Consider the following 20,290-nt stretch of genomic DNA (forward strand, 5'->3'; position numbering starts at 1 on the left):
TTAGTAGAGGCTTTGGCCTAGTTGCTTGACCTCAAATTCAACTGTATGTTTTTTTTCTTACTTTTAAAAGAACCTTATTCTGTATTTTTCCAGTAGAGATGACTAATACACTTATCTCCAAGGTTTCGTACTAGGCCGGCTTCATCCCCTCTGATCCAAGGTCAGCCTGCAGGTGGGGACAATGAGGGTACAGATACCAAAATAATTGGCAAACCTTGTTACAACTTGTGTTCCAAGGCTCCAAGGACAATGTATGCATAAATGAGTACTAGTAGAAAGACATTTTTCATTTGTCAATTTGAAGCCACCCTATGAACCCTCCAATGGAAGACCCTGCAGAATTTGGAATGTTTCTTACTTAAACCCACTGGACAAAGAGAAGTCAGCCATTTTTCTACGATGCCATTTTTAGGTTTGATCCAAGACGCCATCTTAGACGTCATCTTGATGCCCTTTTCTCTGTCGCAGAGAAAGAGACTTTAAAGAATCCTCACCCTAGAGACTTTAACTTTAAATTACCCCGTCTTGCCCATGCAGTGACTTTGCCCCCTTTCTCCTTGCTGCTGCAAGGAAATCTGCCCCATGCCGATCGAACTGGTACCTGAAGGGCGAAGACTTTCTTGAATGCTGATTGTAATTGGTAATTATGAAAGGATAATTGTATTATGCATTGTGTTTTTCCTTTTAGGTACCAACTGCTATTTTGATAGGGCCCAAGCTAGAAGTTTTCCAAATTTGTGTTGACTAAATTCATTTTGCATGAAGCCCCACATGCCAATGCTAATTAGAGGTTAGTTGAGGTATGCACTTGACGCACCATGTTGAATTGAAATCTTGTCATGCTGACCGATGTATGCCATTAGTCAAATGCAATTACTCATATTAGTGATTTGTATTGCCATAACTGAATGTATCATAATTCAGATTTTGCGTAGATTGCGTTTCTTCCGCCGTTATGGACAGCTAGTAGTGTTCATATACATATATCATTTGGTTTTGAGACTTATATACATTGTGCTAGCTTTGTTAATATAGGGAAATAAATTCACTAACTTTTAATAAACTGGTGCGGTTATTCATGACTGAAAGGTCATGGTGCGTCGAATTACCAACTGTTATTGATTCCTAATGAGTTATTTTGATCCATTAATTGAGTATTGGCTATCCCGCACAACAGTTATTGATTATTGATTTAAGTAACCCGACTATTCGAGGATGAGGAGAGCCCAACTCAGCTAAAAGGTTCACCGACCTCCAACGTGTCCAGGTACAGGTAACTTATAAGGGCTGGACGCGTTATCAGTAGCAAGTAGGAGAAAGAAAATACACGTAATGTGTGTATGGCATTGATATGTTTTGAGAGTGGCAGAAAGTATGGAGGTGGTTGTTATAAAACATGAGGCAAGTAGTCCCCACAGTGCTGGTGCAGCAAAAGAAGCAAGGACCCGCATCTCTCAGCAGGCAGTGAGCACGACACTTAACCGGGTGGCAGGAGCAGCTTGGGTGCTTTAAAGCTGTGGTGGTCGCGGCAGTAGAGGGGAGGCAAAAACAGCAGTGGTCGGAAAACAGTCTGTGACATTTAACCTCAGTCTTTGCACAGCAAATGTAAAAGATTAGAACATAATTTACAGCCCTGTTGAGAAACGGACCACGGAGCGACTGAAAACATCTTGTGTCAAATGCTCTTACAGAAAGGGAAAAGTAGTCCCTAAACAGATCAGGCAAAACAGTGTACAGACCACAACTCTCATCATAAGGGGTAAAAGGCTGCTTTAATAGAACAGGTCTGGCAAAACACAATAACCTTGGCAGAAAGCCTCACAAAACTACATAAATCCTCACTAATACAAATATGTCCTCCTAACCCCTCCGCCACCCTCTAATCTTACCACTCGCCAATACCCCTTGACCCAACCAATCCATTACCCATCTGTCATGCTGTCCACTTTCTGTAGTTACCCTTGCCTGTGAAAACTCCCTGCCCTCTCATCTTTTAGCATCCATCCCCTGCCCCCCCAAAGCCTTTCTGTGAAAACCCCTGCCTAGCCAGACCTGCCTTCCAGCAGCATGATTCCCAACTAACCCACAAACGCATAAGAAAAACCACCCCAAAAACCTACCCCAAAACAGCAGACCTGTCCTGTTAGAACTATTCAAAAACCCATAATAACATAACCATGGAAGTACCCAGCAACATCTGTCTCAAATGCATAACCCAAAATTTAGAGAAAAAAAAACAGCCCCGTAGCCCCCCATGTAATAAAATTCCAACTAGGAGGGCGGGTGGGGCAAAATCTCAGTACCGCCTTCTGGGTGTGACAACGGCCAAAGAGGCCGCCCACGTCCTGCCCCTGCCTTATAAACCCACCCTGAAGTAACCGCCCCATACGGAGAGACCAACCAATCCACCTCTCCCGCTGTGGACTGTCCCACTGCTGCCCGATAAGCCCGGGGGGAGACGGGCAAGCTCTGGAGGAGTGAACAACTGACGCAAAGGAGGGACAAAGGGGACTAACTGACCAGTAGCCAACAAGGATTCTTAAAGGACACTGAAACAGACAAATGGAAAGCCGTGGGTGGGGCTGAAGCCCATAACGAAGTTTATACAAATTATATACAAGTGGTCTAGAATGCTCAATCTAAAATCTGTTAACTTAGCTGCTTTAACAGGATGCATGGTAATGAAATTATATCAACAGTATATGTATTTGCATGGAAGTGCAAAGCACCATTTAAAGCGCAAAGAGTCGACCTGAACTGTTCTGCACTACATAAAAGTTGTTTAGAATTGAAAAGGTGGTCCTCGCCACAGTAAGCTGAGGGGGCAGAACTATAGCGTTCATGACATGGAACTAATTGATATGACACTCTTGCCCAAACCTTCTCATCCCGTCGCTCGCATGGCGCGCGCAGTGGCATTAGGTATAGCTGGAATATTTTGATCCCCGGGAGAATAAACAGTAAGTGACAAACAAGACGGTTGTGACAGGGTTACCAATGGAGGGCATCGCTTGGATCCAGCCGAGCAGGTCACATGACAGCCTGGCATTCAGTCTGTGCCTGTGTGCGCGCGAATGTGCAGCCTGAGCTCTCTGCCTGCTTCCTTTCTGGAGAGAGCCGCTCTCCTGCGGGTCATTCCCATTTCCGAGGACCAGAGGATGGCACGAGGGCGGATCATGCTCCGTCTGCAGGGCCACTACAGGGTGGATTAAACTCGAAGCCGCAGTTTCCCTGAGGAGAACTCGCCCTGCGCTGACCCCAGCAACGCTACACCCGGGACCTCCAGGAGGTTGACAGAAGCAGCAGGAGAGGCGGGGGTCGCCACCAGCAGCGCCATGGATCTTTCCTTTATGGCAGCCCAGGTAAGGGTTTATTTTTTATTTTTTTTCGGGACGCCCGGGGAACGAAACATCCCTATTTTTCGACAGGCATGTGTGACAGATGAGGCTCCCGTTCTTTCTGCTGTTACTATGGAAATTTGTTTCCACGGCTGAGCTGTAGAGCGTGGATAATATGTGCGTGTTTGTAATAAATGGGCTCCTGTTATTATCGAATTCGAGTGAGCCATTAGACGTAGTTCACAGCGAGCTGTGCCTTTGGGTAAGTGAACTGAGACCTCATGTGGCTGTTTGCATGAGGACCTGTAGCTGCGAACAGTGTAGATATCATTGACTCGACCCCACCACTAGCCATCCTTTCATACCATTCTACTTTCTGACAATGGAAATAATGCAATGAGGCATTCATTCAGCTCTTCTAGAGACGGATTCCATGCACTGAAAGTTTTCACTATTGACAGGGCAATTTTGAAACCAAATTTGCACTCGATGGCTAGAGCAAAATGTCATTTTGCGGTCTGCATGTACATTGTTCTTGAAATGATAATTTGGCGAGAATGTCATCTTGAAATCAGTGGACGTTTCAGGACAGAATTTCCTGGTTACCAGTGCAAAATTGCTCAGTAACTAGTGCAGCACGTAGAATGCCCCCGATGCCCTTCTCATCAATAATAGTGAAAAGGCACACACTCCTATTAACTGGGAGACGGATAATTTAGGTTGCGCAAATGTGTGGCACGCGTGCATTGGCGCAATTTGTTCACATAACTGCATCAACTGACTGGTAGGAAAGGATTTTTTATACTGATCAACCAGTGCAAAAATAACACGCGGGCGTGGTCATTCAACGCAGAGTTTTTTTTTTCCATCCCTCGGTAGGTGCAAATGTCGTTGTAAAATTTGAGAGGATCCTGTACTAAATCGCCAGACTTGCAATCTTTATTCTGCCATCGACCGTTTCATAGTGGCACATGTTGACAGCTGTTCGACTTGGACTGTAAATGGAACCACTGTTCTTATAATATGTCTGTAATGGTTCTGTAATGACTACGCTAGAGGTGGGCGAGCCAACAAATAAACAGAAAGAACCCAGCCAAAGTTCTGGCTGACTCTTAGCGGTTATGTGCGTGTCGAGCCGTGAACATGTTTGCTTTCTTAAATCATACAATAAACATCACGTAAAATATGCTAGAATCTCTTCAAAATTCAAAAAGTGTATTCCTTTCACACGAATACGTAACATAGCACTGAACTAGGAAGTGCTTATTAAACATGATTGTTTTTAAAGATCAACCATTAGTGAAATAAGGGACAAGACAGTTGTCATGTAAACTCTGTATGTGGCACTGATTATTATAGAGCAATATAATAGTCTATTAAATCAAACACTATGGGTTTTTGTACTACTTGTATTCTGAAACCACATATTTCAAAGTGTGTTCATAATGAAGAGTAAGAGGTTTTGAAATAAAATATTTGCCTAAAATCACAAAATTTAAGTAGAGAAGCTACAATTTATTCAGGTTTTCTGATTTCACTTTGTATACATCAGCCACTAAATGGGCATCTATTTTTCTTTCTTTTTCTACGTTTACGCTTTGTTTTTAACTCTTTGTGCATTTTTTATACAACGAGAACCCAAATGTATTGGAGTGTTCTATGTGAGCATCCCTTATATTTCCCAAGATTACATTCATTTTTTATAGGCACAAGAGAGTAAGTAAGTGATTTGCCCAGAGTATTGAGCCATACTGAGCTATGAACCTGGTTCCCCAGTTCCGAAGTTTGCAACTCTGGCCCTATCACCACATCCTGGATGGGTGGCCGGCAGAAGTCACTTGAAAGCTTGGCTCGTTAAAGGCTTGTCCTTCCAACAGGACCTTGAACTCTGCAGGAGCCAGGATTCAGGTTGGAGTCTGGCTCGTGTTTTCAGGCATCTGTCCACCTCTAGATTAAACACACATATTAGATGTACTTCAGAAATCCTCCAGGATGGACAATTTAGGTCGTATGTAGAGTAGTAAAATCTTCTAACACATTTAAAGCCAACCATGTGTGCCCATGAAGAGAAAATCTGTCCATCTAAGCCAATATTCTTGCCCAGACATACACTGCAAAGTGCCCTGTAGTATATCCAAACTAATCCTCTCAGCAATCATAAAGCAGTAAAGCTCTCCATTTCAAAATAATCTGTTCTCAAACAATCTGGTGTGAAATGACCCTTTCCATTCTAGAAAAGGGCAATCACTTTGTAGTGCACCTTGGTGAATGCAGAAATAATCTAGTTAAAACATCCGTCAGGACTTTCACCGTTAAATAAGGACATAACGACGGAGTTCGACCCCCAACGTCGTCTTTTGAAAGATGATTATTATTATGTTTTGCTCTTTACAAGGCCCTTTTTCATCTATACACCTGGGCGGAATACTTAGTACGGTGTCATATTGTACCTATGTTTCTGGAATGCATAAACTGCACCAGTGCAATTCGTTTCTTGCAGTAGTTAGCTCATGCACACAAGGTGCAAAATTACGCTGTCCGTAGTGCAATCTTTTCCAGTGATGTATTAGGCCATCGACTGGTTCGTGATCCTACTAGGTCGATAAATGTTCTACCTGCAGCATCTTAGAAGCGAAAAAAGGTATTTTGAGAGCCTTGCCACTCTAATAACAACACTGCATCACGCCGATGTCTCAGAAGTCATTGCAGTGTCAGTGAACGCTGTGTAATTGGCCTCCACGCACTGCCTTCTCTTACAGTGTTTACGGTTGACACAGATTGCTCACTAGCCTTCGTACTCTGGCTTGTGCACAAATAAGCGAGAAACCTGTTAATGTACCTTTCTTTATATATTGCTTACGTAGAAGTAGACATAACGTGCACAAACTGTAAGCAAAAGGTGTACGCCCATTCTCAACGACTTATTATCCCTGCAGGCCATCATGTATGCCTTACCTGAGCACTGATGTAGACTTCCCTTGCCTTCTAAATAATTCTGTCACATATCTGTTATTCATATGATTCAACCGTGATCTTATCGATATTTAAGTGGCACTGCTAGAAAAGTGAGCACCATGTCACTCTTGTGGTGAGCTGATCCTAAATTATTTTCATAATATTGATGTAGAGTCATACTGGTGATTAGATATCGTGTGAGTGAGAGCAATAGTTCACTCATGCATACCCCAGGCAGATGAATCACTAGAGCGCCCTAACAGTGGCGGTTTCTGTTATTAGTAGCAGTATATACAGCATTGGCAATGCCAATAGGTCTTGCTTATGAATGCACTGTCAAACCAGACCATAGAAAATCCATGTACATTAGTGACTGCCTTCTTTCCACCTGTGCAGCTGCCAGAGAGAAATATCATAATTATCTAGTTACCCAAAACACTTTCATAGCATTGCGGTGGCATGCGTGTGCCCCTAAAATTTCACGCTGAGGCAGCTGGATTAATAAATAAAATGATCACAGCACATTTTTGTGGACGCACACAATTGCTGTCTAATCAAAACATGTACTGGTAACTTCCAACATGTAGGCAGAGCCAGGGCCTCTCACCTGGTGAAACTCACATAATTGTTTGGTGGCTGTTGCACTGTCAAGCCAGACCATAGATAGCTCCTGCCTCCCTACATGTGGATAAAGCCAAGGCCCCTCTCCTGGTGATACTCACATAATTATCTGTCAAACCAGACTATAAAAAAGGCTGTTATAATATTGACATTGTAATGATCATATTATTCATGGAAGGAAAGGGATGTTTCTTTTCTTGACACAGCCGAGGAAAGGTTCTTCTTTCAATTATGCTATCTTTGTAGTCTAGAATTTATGTTTATTTCAAAGCATATTTATAGTACAAGAAATAAGGTAGGAAGGGATACTCATGACTCTGAAGATTCGCCAGGTACATGAAGGCAGCACTTGGAGGGTTTATCCTAAGAAATTAGGGTTGGAGAGTACTTAGAGGACTTTCTGCACGGTGAACAATATTTTACCCTTGGAGAAAAAATGTGCGATTGTACAAAAGCAATAGCATTTTAACGTATGTAATTGTGCAACATGTATAATGTTAGCGATGAAACGCTTTCACAGAGGCATAAGAGGAACCTAAGAAAAACCTCCCTGGAGAATGCATGAACCTGAGATAGGCATAGCTTTCCAGATGTACCTCTGGAGAGGTTTGTGAAAAGGAAAGTCTCATTTATCTGTATGCATACCGGAGTTTAATTCTGTGGGTTAAGAATTACGCCATTTTTTTTATTTGGGGCCTATATATAAAAACAAGAGCAGAGAATGGCTGAAAAATGCAACAATACCGTTTTGCCAGCCGTGCGTCTCCCAGAACAGGATATGTCTGAAACAAGCACATAGAGAAGAGACTTGTTTATGTTTTGTTTCTACCTTGTTTTGCTTTTAGCAACAGAGTCAAGTCCAGACAGAACATCAGAAATTTTATCTGAGTAGTGGCTTTATAGAGCATTATTTGGTTTGCTTTTTCCTGTCAGATCTTTTAATGATTTCGGTATGTGCAGAACATGTCATCATGATGTCAGTTTTGCATGTTTACTAGTTTAACTACTAAAATCCATCAAATGGTAATTCTTTTCTACTCTCAGATGATCGGATTGGAATACACTGGTTCTGAAAGTATATAAAATTCTGTTTGAACCACTACAGATATTTTTCAAATGAGTGGGCATTGATACATATCAGCAGGGCTACTACACTTTTGATGTGCCAGCACAGGTACCTATTAGCAGAGTTGCTGAGATTTGTATGTGAGAGTAGCATCGTGTGACGAGGGGTGACATCATTTAAACGAGATAAATGTGATGCATGTTGTAAGGGTCTTTAAACTGGATGCTTAATTCCCATCTGAGCTAAATTAATATGCGTTTTGAGTGTGGCCTGCCATTAATCAGGGTGGTGGACGACAATATATTTGCCACTGTGACAGAGTAATGCCTTTCAAATTTAGAAATTACTGCTTCAACACTGGTGATCTCTGTGCTCTTGGCTGAGCGCTCCTAGCCAATCCTAACGCTGCTCTGAGCAGCTTCATGATTGGCTGCAGGGCAGGCTGGGAGCCTCTGCCTGCATGCAGCAGAGGAGATGGAGGAGATGGAGGAGCGAGCAGAGCGGAACGAAGCGACAGTGTACAGGTACGTTTTTTTAATTTAAAATTTTTCAAAATAAATTGTTCTCGCCCTCCCCCAACCCACCCGTGCGTGCTGCACCTGCCTTGTCCCCCATGAGCGCAGCGAGCCACAACCGGTCAGCAACTGTCTGGTAAGTGGCTTTTCGACAAACGTGTTTTCCTAAACAAACTCCCAAAGTTGAAGTTTGTTTGTAAAGACGAAACAACTAAGAGCTCCCATACACTGACGATTTCTACTAGGGGGTGGAGAGCATTATTGTTTCTGTCCATGAATGCCATGTTTTTCCTGGTGGCGAGGAGCAGAAAAAACACATCTGACTACATATGGTGGGCAGTTGGGTATACTTCCTCTGATGGACCCAGCTCTGTCAGATGATAAGTAAGTTTTCCAATTACAGAACCGAGGAGGGCTCCACCATCAGAAAACTGATGGCCCACCTGAATCATAATAGACTGAGTGTACTGAGGGTTTGGTAGAAAGAGTACTCCATCACATTTGTGATGAAGTATGCTATCCTCAAATTTTAAAATCAGGCCCTTTGTCTCAATGCAACAGAAATACCAGAGCTTTTTGTTTTAGCAATTCTGCACTACACTTAATGAAGGATTAATGGCAGTTCTCAATGGACAGTGTTACTTTTCTTCTCAGGACTACTCCTGAGCAGGGAAATTACTTATTAATAGGTCCCTTGTGGAATTTCTCAGAGCACTCCTGGAGACCTTTACATCTCGGAACCTAACTAACAGCTGTTAGACCTGGGTGGTCTTCCCACTTAACTTTTGCCTTCCTCCCCCATTTTTCTGCTGATATTGTTTTGCTGGCCTTAGGACTCAGTGCACGTGGCTACTGCTAACCAGTGCCAACATGCTAGTGCTCTCTCCTCTAATCATAGTAAAATTGGCTTATCTCCAATTGGCATATATTCAATTTACTTATACGTCCCTAGCAGAGTAGTACTACATGTACCCAGGGCCTGCGCACTGGTTGCGCAACCCACTTAAGTAGTCCTTTAAACATGTTTAAACATGTTTCAGTCCTGCCATTGAAGCGCCTGTGTGTGCACTTTTAAACTGCTATTTCGACCTTGCCTAGCAAAAATAAGCCATTTGCTAGGCCCAAACCTTCCCTTTTAATATATGTAAATCACCACTACGGTAGGCCCTGGACAGCCCAGAGGGCAGCGTGCAATGTATTTAAAAAGTAGGGCATACTTTTAAGTTGTACGTGTCTTGGTAGTGAAAAACTCTTACATTCACTTTTCACTACTGCATGGCGTATCTCTCCCATAGGATAACAGTGCAGTGGCCCTTTTACATTTTATAAGTGTAATTTCCAAAATGAGAAAAAATAACCAGTTCAAGGTTGGTGTTTTTGTGGTCTCAATTTAAAATCCTAACTTATGGTAAAGTCAGATTTTGAATTGCAATTCTGAAAATGCCACATTTAGAAAGGTAGCATTTTCTTGCCTTAGTCATTTGGTGCCTGCAGCCTGTCTCTGATCAAATGATTGGATGTAGGTGACAGCTGTGCTTTGTTTATTCCTCCTAGAGAGCCACATGCAATAGGGATCTTAGGTGTGCCTAGATGGGCCATCACTGACAGGATGAAAGGAGAAACTGGGCACAGCCCCACTTACACATAGGCTGTGCCCTGCCTCCACACAAAGACCCGAATACCTCCTGGAGTTAGTCTGGAGCCCTGGGGAAGAAGAACTGGATCTGTACCTTCAACTTGAACCCAGGAACCCATAGTGACTCAAAAGGCTAGTATGCTGGTCTCCTGATCTGAACCTCAGGGACATAAAAGGCTCCCCAACTAGCTCCTGGACCCAGCTGCAGTGAGTTTCTGACCTCCAAGTGGTGCCTCACAGGTCTTGGACCTATGGTGTGGCTCACGGGAACTTTAAAAAAAGCTTCACAATGAGACCGTGCCGCTCATGCTGAAAGTCAGAGCAACCAGCTGCCAGCCCTTCTCTTCACACAGCAAGCATTGATCACCCACGGAGGACTGCCGCCTCAAAGCACCAGTGAGCCCATATGCAACACTTAGCCTGCTCTTTGCGCCACGCTGACCACCTCCTGCAACACTCTCCTTATTCCTGCAAGCCTCTCAAAAGCGAAAGTGGGCTCTTGGCACTAAAGTTGAGAAGCTAAAACTCCAGCAGGACTAATCTGGGACTGTATCTGACCCACACTCCATTGCAGTTGGTCTGAACATTTTACTTTGACCTGGTCCAGAGCGACCAGGCATCACTGTTGGAGAATTATGCTTTTACGCACTATTTCACAGTTTATTCTTTGAAAAGTTATAACTCCGGTTCTACTGATTAAATGTTTAAAATTTTGGTCTTGTTTTAGGTAGGATATGAAGTTCTATTTTTCTAACATGGTGTCAACCTAGAACCATGCACTATCCCTTAATGATGAGGCCAGGGCCAACTCTTCACAGGCCTTTTCCCTTTTTAACCTCTTCTTTTCCTGCACAACATACTGGTACTCTCACCTAGCCTTTTTAACATGTGGGCAATTAAACAGTGAGATTTTGAGAACCGCCTTCAAGTGCTTATGCACCGCCAAACCGGTGGTGTTACACCAATGCGGTGGAGAGATCCCAGGCTGGGGATTATGAGTATCCAAACCATCAGAAATTGCCTCACATAGGCTTGTAATTCGATAAAACTGAGGTACCAGTGCAATTCTAATCCAGACATACAAAAATAGACTCTATATAGTCATGAACAATTTTGTTGGTGAAGCTGAAAGAGAGACCCATGGTACATTCCACGGATGCAGGATTTTTATACATTTTTATCTTCATGGTAAAACATAGAGGGTTATGGTCAATAAGGCAATTTGCCAATATTTTAAAATTCGAAGCTAGGGGCACAGCAGCTGCAGATATTAATATAAAATCTATAACTATAAATCATCTGTCCCTGTAACGTCCCACATGTGAATGTTGGAATCGGCTCAGTGTTGTTTGACTGGGCCTCGCTCATAATTATAAGATCATGTTTCAGGATTATCGTGTTCAGAATGCCCCCCAACCTGGTATGGTTAAAATGTGCCTTGTCCTCACATTCATCTGAGAAAAAGCCATAAAAGTGGTTGTCTCCTTTGGGACACAGAGTGAAATTGAAATCCCCCAACCATATTAAGATTGCATTTCTTCCCTCATGGACAAAAAACCATGAAAAATTCCTCAAAATCACTCATTCCTTTTTCTACTTCATGGTTCAGAAAATTATTATAAAAATGTATCAACAAGATATCGAATTCTTCTATCAACGAAATCAGTGATACCAAAACCTGTGGAGAGGACCATTTATGGACATGTACATTTAGAATTTTAAAGGCAACAAAAGTGGCAAGGCCCCCACTTGCCCTTCCTGACAGGGAAGCGAGTGCGGGTTGGAACAGGGAAGAAAAACTAGCTGTATGAAAAGGATCTAGCATCCAGGTTTCTTGAGCACAGAAAATATCAAAGGACGCAACCAGCTTTTGGCAGTCTGTGTTCAATAGGTTTTGACCGGCGCCTGAGCTATTCCAAGTGGCCATTGTCACCCCCCCTTTAAACAGATTTTAAAGTTTCTTGTTGCCAAGGCCTCCAGTTCTTCACTCCCCATTCTGCGAGCAAATAATGCTGCGTCCTTCTTACCATGTGTGTCTGACAATTGTGAAGGGTCATATGGTCCGTAAATGAGGAAGGTGAGTTTTTTCAGGTTGCGTGGTGCCCCCTTGGTTCAAACAATCTAGGTAGTAAGGAGTAATTGTACCAGGGCCAGTTCTGTTACAGGCCTCCAAAGTGTCCCTACCATCCACGGCCCCCACATTAAGGTCACGTTCCTTGATGGAAGGTTTCTGACCTGCTATCACCCCCCATTTTTGGATACCTACTCTTAGAGAGGCCATCAGTGTCATTCTTGTTGCAATTAAAACACTGCAAAACCTCTTTATTGACTAGTCAATCAACCTGATCAACCTGATCGAGGGCGTCAAACTGGTTATACACCGGGACATTGTATGGCCCCACTGGCCGTAGTACACTAGTGTCAAGAATGAGGGTGCACATGGGAAATTGCACCGGTAAGAGAGTTTGTTTGGCCCTACCTATGCCCTGTGATGGTTTGTAAAAATGCCCCAGAGGAAGAAGACTGATGTTAGTATGCCCTGCACACATATGCCCTGTGTCAAACAGCAGTTTTTGAACCAGCTCACGATCTTTAAAGTTGATTATAACACAGTCCCCCGGGCAGTCTTTTCTACGCCTCCTGAACCACTGTACTCTATGAGTAAAAAAGTGTTTTGTGGGCCAGGGAGGTAGGGAAGTAGGGAAGTTCTTGCTCTTCGTGAGCCGGTTCAAACACTTATTGGCTAAGTTGGCATGTGATTCTTTTTTCTCCTCACCCAAGCCCCGGAACTCAGGTGCATGGGAAATAAGGGAGATGTTGGTGGGGATACTGTTCTTCATTTGTTTTTGCCGGAAACCCGTTTTACTCATTTGGCAGCTTGCCGGTGCTCCCCAGGCTGGTGTTTGTCCAGCGATGCCCCCAGAGATTGTATTAGAGCTAGGCTATCGGGTGTTTGGTTAGAGGCCACGTTAGGTACATTAGGCATATTAGAGGCTGAATCTACCATTAGCCGTAGCACGGCAGCACTTCCAACTCCTTTAGGGGTGCTGCTGGTTAGCATCAGAGTAGAATCGCCAGTCCTTGTGATAAGCATGGACCCATACAGAGTCTCCTCTCAGTCATCTCAATTTCTGTGGCGACAACCCAAATCGCTCTCTAAAGCATCAAGCCAATCACTCTTGTTTTAGGGGCTGGAATGACGCTGCCCCCCGGTACATTTATGCTTAACCAAGATCTCCCTATAGGTGCAGACCAGGACACCAACTGGCCGAACAGATCGCTTGGCACCCTAAGATGTTTCCCAATGAAATAGTCTTTTGTGCAGTGTCTCTCTACTGGAGGAAGCAACCTCCTGAGTACCTAAGGCCAGCAGTACCATGAAGAGGAATATAAAGTCTTCGAGGTCAGCATGGAGTGTCAAGGCTGACACAGCCACCTCGGGAAAACACTTTAGCAGGCAGTGCACAAACACCATCCAGCAAACAGCAACAGCACTTACCTCCTCACCTGGTATTGTTGTCACCGGCTCTTCCATGTCACCGCCTCCTCCACCCACACAAGGACTATGAATGCCACGGATGTAACAAGAAGCGAACACATGGTAAGTACACAGTTATGAGCTGCACTCAGGACTACATTACAAAAAATATCAAAGGAACTTGCAATCAGTCAGAACTGACAAGCCGGATGAACAGTTGGCAAGGAAGCTCCACACCAAAGAAGAAGAAGCATCAACGGACTGCCGGTTCTGGGACATAACTGGCACAGCCCAGGGTTATGCATAGGCATACAAGGACTCCTCCATGTAGCAAAGCAACTGTGCCCCAAACCTTGAAGGGCTCACAGGAGAAACTCCAAGAGTAACTCTACCACTCACCCGCTGCCCTGCTGTACACCCAAGTCTGCCCGTCTCCACGAGCAGGCCAGGCGCTGTAACAGATCAGGCAGAGTGACGACGCAGATACCGAGTGCCTAGTGTTGGCGCTTTCTGACCTCGACCACATTCCATGCAATTGCTGTCTCAGAGAAATAATGGCTTGTGGGTCTTCTGGGAGCTGTCTTAGGGGGTCCCTGGTGCCCGGATCCTGAGCCTGGAACTACGGTTCAGCAGAAAACCTTTGAACCTCCCTCCAGCTCTCTCTCTTGGCATAACATGCAGCATGTGGGCATGAGCATGGCATCAGGGGAGGAGCTCCCCTCTCTGCCACTGAGTCAATCTACCCATGATGTAGATGTACCTCTTCTACATCATATATTCAGATATTTTGCTTTATGAAACTCAGAATTTCAACTTAAATCTTAGGTGAAGGTGTGCAAAAGAGGCTTGTAGCCTCTGTAGGGAAGCAATTGGCCTAATATTTAACATGTCATCAGGCTGTCACCTTCGGCAGTGAGGTATTGATAAGCTATGCAACATAAATTGACTCTACGTGCCAAAATCACTGTTGAGGCTTTGTTATGATGCTTCAGTGCTGTCTTCCATGTTTGGCATTGGATCGGATTGCTTCTTTGTGAAATGTGACTGTTGATGAATTTAATTTCAGTGACTCTCCAATCAATGTTCTTCTACGGCAATATTCTCAATTATTTAAATAATATTGAAAAGTGACTGTTATAAAACTATCTTTTTAAGCATTATGGATTTATTAATGCAACAACCACATCTATTAACAGAACTGAAATGTGTCACTAAGAAATAAAGCTTTTAGAGATTTAGGCCCTCATTCGGACCTTGGCGTGCGGCGGAGGCCGCCCGCCAAAGTCCCGCCGTCAAAATACCGTACCGCGGTCGCAAGACCGCGGCGGGTATTTTGACTTTTCCCCTGGGCTGGCGGGCGGCCGCCGAAAGGCCGCCCGCCAGCCCAGGGGAAAACGACCTTCCCACCATGAAGCCGGCTCGTAATCGAGCCGGCGGAGTGGGAAGGTGCGACGGGTGCTACTGCACCCGTCGCGTATTTCACTGTCTGCTATGCAGACAGTGAAATACTAGCGGGGCCCTCTTACGGGGGCCCCTGCAGTGCCCATGCCATTGGCATGGGCACTGCAGGGGCCCCCAGGGGCCCCACGACACCCCCTACCGCCATCCTGTTCCTGGCGGGCGAACCGCCAGGAACAGGATGGCGGTGAGGGGTGTCAGAATCCCCCATGGCGGCGCAGCGAGCTGCGCTGCCATGGGGGATTCAAATGGGCAACGGAAAACCGGCGGGAGACCGCCGGTTTTCTATTTCTGAACGCGGCCAAAGCGCTGCGGTCAGAATGCCCAAGGGAGCACCGCCGGCCTAACGGCGGTGCTCCCGCCCCCGTTGGCCCTGGCGGTGCAACACCGCCAGGGTCATAATGAGGGCCTTAGTGTTTTTAGTTTTTGTCCTGCCATTGGCTGACTACGCAAAATGTCTTATCAGCAATTATTCATAATATAGGCATCATCATTACTACCCTCAATAATTCTCCAAACGTTGAAAGTCATTTGTAGACATTGAGTTCCTTTTCACAGCACATGGAAAAGAGATGTGTCTTCCTGAACCAATGCCAGGCTCCCTCATACCCATGGCTGCCTGTTTAGCGGATGGATAAGTTTGTCAGGGGTTAAAGTAGCCAGGTCTGCAGGAAGTGCTCTGTGCATGTGTCTGACTAGGTCCTTCTAGCAGTGCTGGTGGTGGTGCTCACAATAGTTTCACCCAAGAAGGGTGGCTGGCCTACCCACAGAAGGAATTCCTGCTGTGATATTCCAGAGATCTCAACATGTCTACAGCAAAGTGAATGCATCTTGCACTCCTTCATGTTGCTAAAGTCACTACCTACTGTTCTGGCCCATCACCATGACCCAAGAGTCTTTGTGTGACTTTTATTGTCTGATGCTGCATGAACATTTCTTGAAAACATGTCACACTTCTCCATTATACTTCTGCTTCTGAGCAGTGCACTTAACAGCTGTGTTAGAAATTGGGTTGTTCATTGTTGGGGGTTTGAGCCATAGTCAGGCAGCAACCTCAATCCTAGTCAGGCTAAGGCACCAACCCCAAATTAATCTGTGCCCACTCCCTAGTAGTTTGCACAGCGCAGTCAGGCTTAATTCAGAAGCAATGTGTAAAGTATTTGTGGAATATGTCAAACAGTAAAAAGGGTGTAAACACCACACAAAAGATGCCACAATCAGGTTACAAAAATAGAGGGTAATTTATTAAATTAAAACAAGACCAAAATGACAAAAATCAGTTTAGCAGAACCAGAGATACAGATTTTTTAAAGTTTTTAGAGAAAATAGTGCTAAACTGAAAAATACACTAACTATAAAAATCTGGTTGTTCCGGACCGGTATAAAGTTACAAGTTCAGGCCAACCATGATTGAGCATTGGTTGCTCTCACGACCCAGTTAGGCCAGCTGAACATGCTGACCATAGTACCTTAAATCCTGGTTTGCAGAGAGTTGCATGGAGCCGTGTCGAAGATGGCCATGCAGTCGAAGCGTGACATTGGTTCTGAAATGAGGAGAGTCTGTGATGAGAGGTCTTACTGCATCAGCTTTGATGATTCTATCAACGAGGACTTGCAGGATGAAGCCCAGAGATAGTGATGCATCAGGAATGCATTACGCAGAGGAGGTTATGAGGTTATGTGGGCTGCAGCGGTGTTGCAGGTTTTTATGACAGGTCTGAACCACGCAGCAGCAAAGATGGGTTGGTTCTGTTGGAACAATAGAAGCTGGCAAAGCACCTTAAGGTCACTTCTAAGGGCCCAGGACTGGGGTGGCACCTCTTAACAGGATGGAGTCACAGTTGGCAGAGTCCAGGTGCTAATGAAAGGTTGTTGAAAGCATGTTATGTCACTGAGTCTTCAGATCAGGATGCCAGCTAACTAGCGCTTGGAATCACTCTGGGTCCTGGGTCCTAGTGATGCAGGTCTAGTCCTTCTCACACAAACAAGAGGCAGCACGTAGCAGGTCATCTCAGCAAAACCGAAGTCCAGCAAAGTGCAATCTAGAAGAGTGGCAGTTTTTCAGCAACACATCCGTCCTTCTTCCTCATAGAATATCCACAGGTGCAGAAATATACTGAAGTGGTGGTGTATGAGGTCCTTCTTTTATAAATAGTTGCACCTCTGAAGTGAGTAGATGCTTCTGGAGGCATGCCCTCAAAGTGCACAGATTCACTGCCTTACCTGCCCTGGCTGCAGTCTAATTACAGGGGGTATGCAGCCCTTTGTGGAGACAGGACACAGCCTATTCAGGTGTAAGGGAGGTTAGACCCACCTTCTCCCTCCCCTCCTGCTAGTGATGGCACATCCAGGCACACCTAAGCTCCCATTGTGTGTGGCTATTGAGGAGGAATACACAAAGCCCAACTGCCAACTACACCCAGTCTTTTGACCAGAAGAAGGCTACAGGGACCTAGTGGCCAAGGCAAGAAAATGGCAAATTTCTAAAACCAGCATTTTCAGAATTGTAATTTAAAATCCAACTGCACCATACATTGGTAGTTTGAATTAGGAATCCAGAGATACCAAACATGATTTGTTCATCTCTTCTCATTAAAAAATTATACTTATAAAATGTAATAAGGCAACTCCAATGATAGCCCGTGGAAGAGATATGCCGTACAGTAGTAACAAAGTAATTTTTTAAAGAGTTTTTCACTACAAGGACAAGTAAAACCTAAATGTACATGTCCTACTTTTTAAATAAACTGCACCCTGCCTGTGGTGCTGCCTAAGGCCTACCTTAAGGGTGACTTAGATGTATTAAAAAGAAACATATGGGCCTGCCAAAAGGTTTATTTTGCCATGTCACCATGGCATGTTATAACTGCACACACAGGATCTGCAATGGTAGGCGTGATACATGCTTAAAGAGCCACTTAAGTGGGTGGCACAATTAGTGCTGCAGGCCCACTAGTAGCATTTATTTTATGGGCCCTGAGCACATATAGTGCACCTTAGTAGAGGCATATAAGTAAAGTAAATTTGCAAATTGGATAGAAGCCAATGTTACCATGTTTTGATCTGAGACCACAGGCACTTTTGTACTGGTTAGCGGTGGTAAAGTTTCCAGAGTCCAAAAGCCAGCAAAATTGAATTCGTCAAAAGCAGGAGGTCTGAAGGGAAAAAGTTAGGGGCATACTGCACCAAGAATGCCAGGTCTAACAAGCTGCACCTTCGCTGCTGTAATTGTACAACTTTTTTGACAAAAAGTCTCACAATGTCTTTGTGCACTTGTTCGTAACATCATGATATGACACTGGTTATTAGGTTGTGGATGATTTTGAAGGTTGTTTTGATACCTCCATTGAACTAGAGGTCAACGTTCCTTTATTTTAATGGACCACGGCCTTTTTATTTAATGTGGATTTTTCAGTTTGTGTGTTTTCTGGCTTTGTGAGTGTGGTGACATATACAGGCAGTGTGTGGCCAGCAGAGAAGGGTTGAGAGTGCAGGTCTTTGACTTGAAGATGCATGTGGATGCCTGGGAGAGGGTGCATGTAAACTGATCACTGAGAGCAGGACAGTGAAAAAAGCAAAGGCCACATTAATCGGGCAGAGTGCTGGTCTGGGAAGGCTGAAATACAATGGATGTGAGAAGGCGCAAGTTAGTGGACAAGGGATGCAGGTCAGTGATGATTCATAGACCAAACTAAATCTGACACCTGTCATATGCAATGGCCAATTTTTACAGGAGGCAGAACTTGCAGAGTTATTGTTGGTCTGGGTTACCAACAGGAAACAGTCAACTTTCCTGCGGCTGGAATTGCTGCTTGAGGGCACTGATAGCAGAGATCTCCGCGCATCCCTGCCCTCAAAGCAGTGACACTGAATTTGGCCACCATGTTCTCTGCAGAGCAGCCAGATGGAACTTCATAAATTCAACCAATTTTTGTTACTTTGTGAAGATGGTAGTCCACCAGCCTTCCCATTACACTCAGTGTAAGTTTCTTCCTACTGATTTCAGTCCCTGCCAAACCAATAGTGCTGTTCCGACGACCAGGTTGATGAGGGTTAAATTCCTGTGTGTGATTATGAAAAAAATGGTTACTATACATACTCAATTGTGAACTGAAATATCATAGCACACATCTAAGTGCTTGGGCCATAAGAATACTGCTTCCTAGCTATTTCGCTCTATTTCATTGCCTGCCATGCCAAATGCCAAACTTATGCCCGATTCTGTTGTACCTATGTTCAATAACAGTAATAACAATATTCCAACATGCAGTATAATTAATTTGTAAAAGTAATAATAATAACAATAATAATAATAATAATAATAATAATAATAACAACTATTACTGCTGAACGCCCTGTTGCCAGATATCAAGGCTGCTTATTTTTCACTCATCATCACTTCGTGTCTGTTTATCTCCCATATGCACGTTTTTCCTTCATCTCTGTTTTAGTCCTTTGTCACTGTGTCCCAGATATTCTCGTTCTCCTTCTTTCTATCTCTTCGGTCTTTATGTTTTAGGAGGCAGTTCAATGCTTAATGATGAAATATTACTGGCCTCCACAAATCACTTCCGGTGCCCACAACCAGCAACCACCGGCACAAATTAAACACTGGATATGCATGCACACACACTCACTGCGGACTAGCAAGAGGAAAGGGAAGCACCTATTTAAACAAACTGTTGCCCGGATGAGCTCCAACGTCTGTGAAATGTAAAGATGGGTTGACATGAAGAAAAGCACAACATTAGGAGCCCTCGAGATGTTTTCAATACACGGGACTCCTGCTCACAGATGGCTCATAATAAATTCACAGTGTTCTCATTAGAGAAAGAGAACTGTCATAAATAGTGTGTCGAAGTAACTTACAAGGATGCTATTGTACACAGCCAACAGTGTTTTGAAAGGACAACACGTGCAGTGCAGAACTTTGTAATATTATAATATAGAAACGGGAATTAGTTGAGGGATTTCTAAATTAGAAGTCCCAAAAGGTCACATGGTTGCACTTAAGATAAACGTGAAGAAAGTGCTTATTTGAGAGCTGAGAGCTTAAATACGAGATTGTGTTTGAATATATTGTGTTTGAATATGTTATCCCACTTAAAACCTTTTTTCCCTTTCTTTTCATGTTATATGGTCAGCAGAGAGTTCCCTTGGGATCATTTACACATATCCCATTATATTCCGTACAAGTTAAGGACTTTTGAAAAGTAGAAAACC

The 20,290-nt window shown here is 44.0% G+C and overlaps 1 protein-coding gene across 1 annotated transcript in view; it reads left to right on the forward strand.

Annotated features, from left to right (window-relative positions):
* Positions 1-2,880: 2,880 nt before the first annotated feature.
* The window catches only part of C9H14orf132 (chromosome 9 C14orf132 homolog), a 377,655-nt gene continuing 360,245 nt past the window's right edge, over positions 2,881-20,290 (forward strand). The window contains exon 1 of the mRNA XM_069208256.1: positions 2,881-3,362. Within this exon, the coding sequence (XP_069064357.1) occupies positions 3,336-3,362 (27 nt within the window). The 5' untranslated portion in view covers positions 2,881-3,335. The remainder of the gene's footprint in view (positions 3,363-20,290) is intronic.

This window comes from Pleurodeles waltl, chromosome 9, assembly GCF_031143425.1.
Source record: "Pleurodeles waltl isolate 20211129_DDA chromosome 9, aPleWal1.hap1.20221129, whole genome shotgun sequence".
NCBI classification, from domain to species: domain Eukaryota; kingdom Metazoa; phylum Chordata; class Amphibia; order Caudata; family Salamandridae; genus Pleurodeles; species Pleurodeles waltl.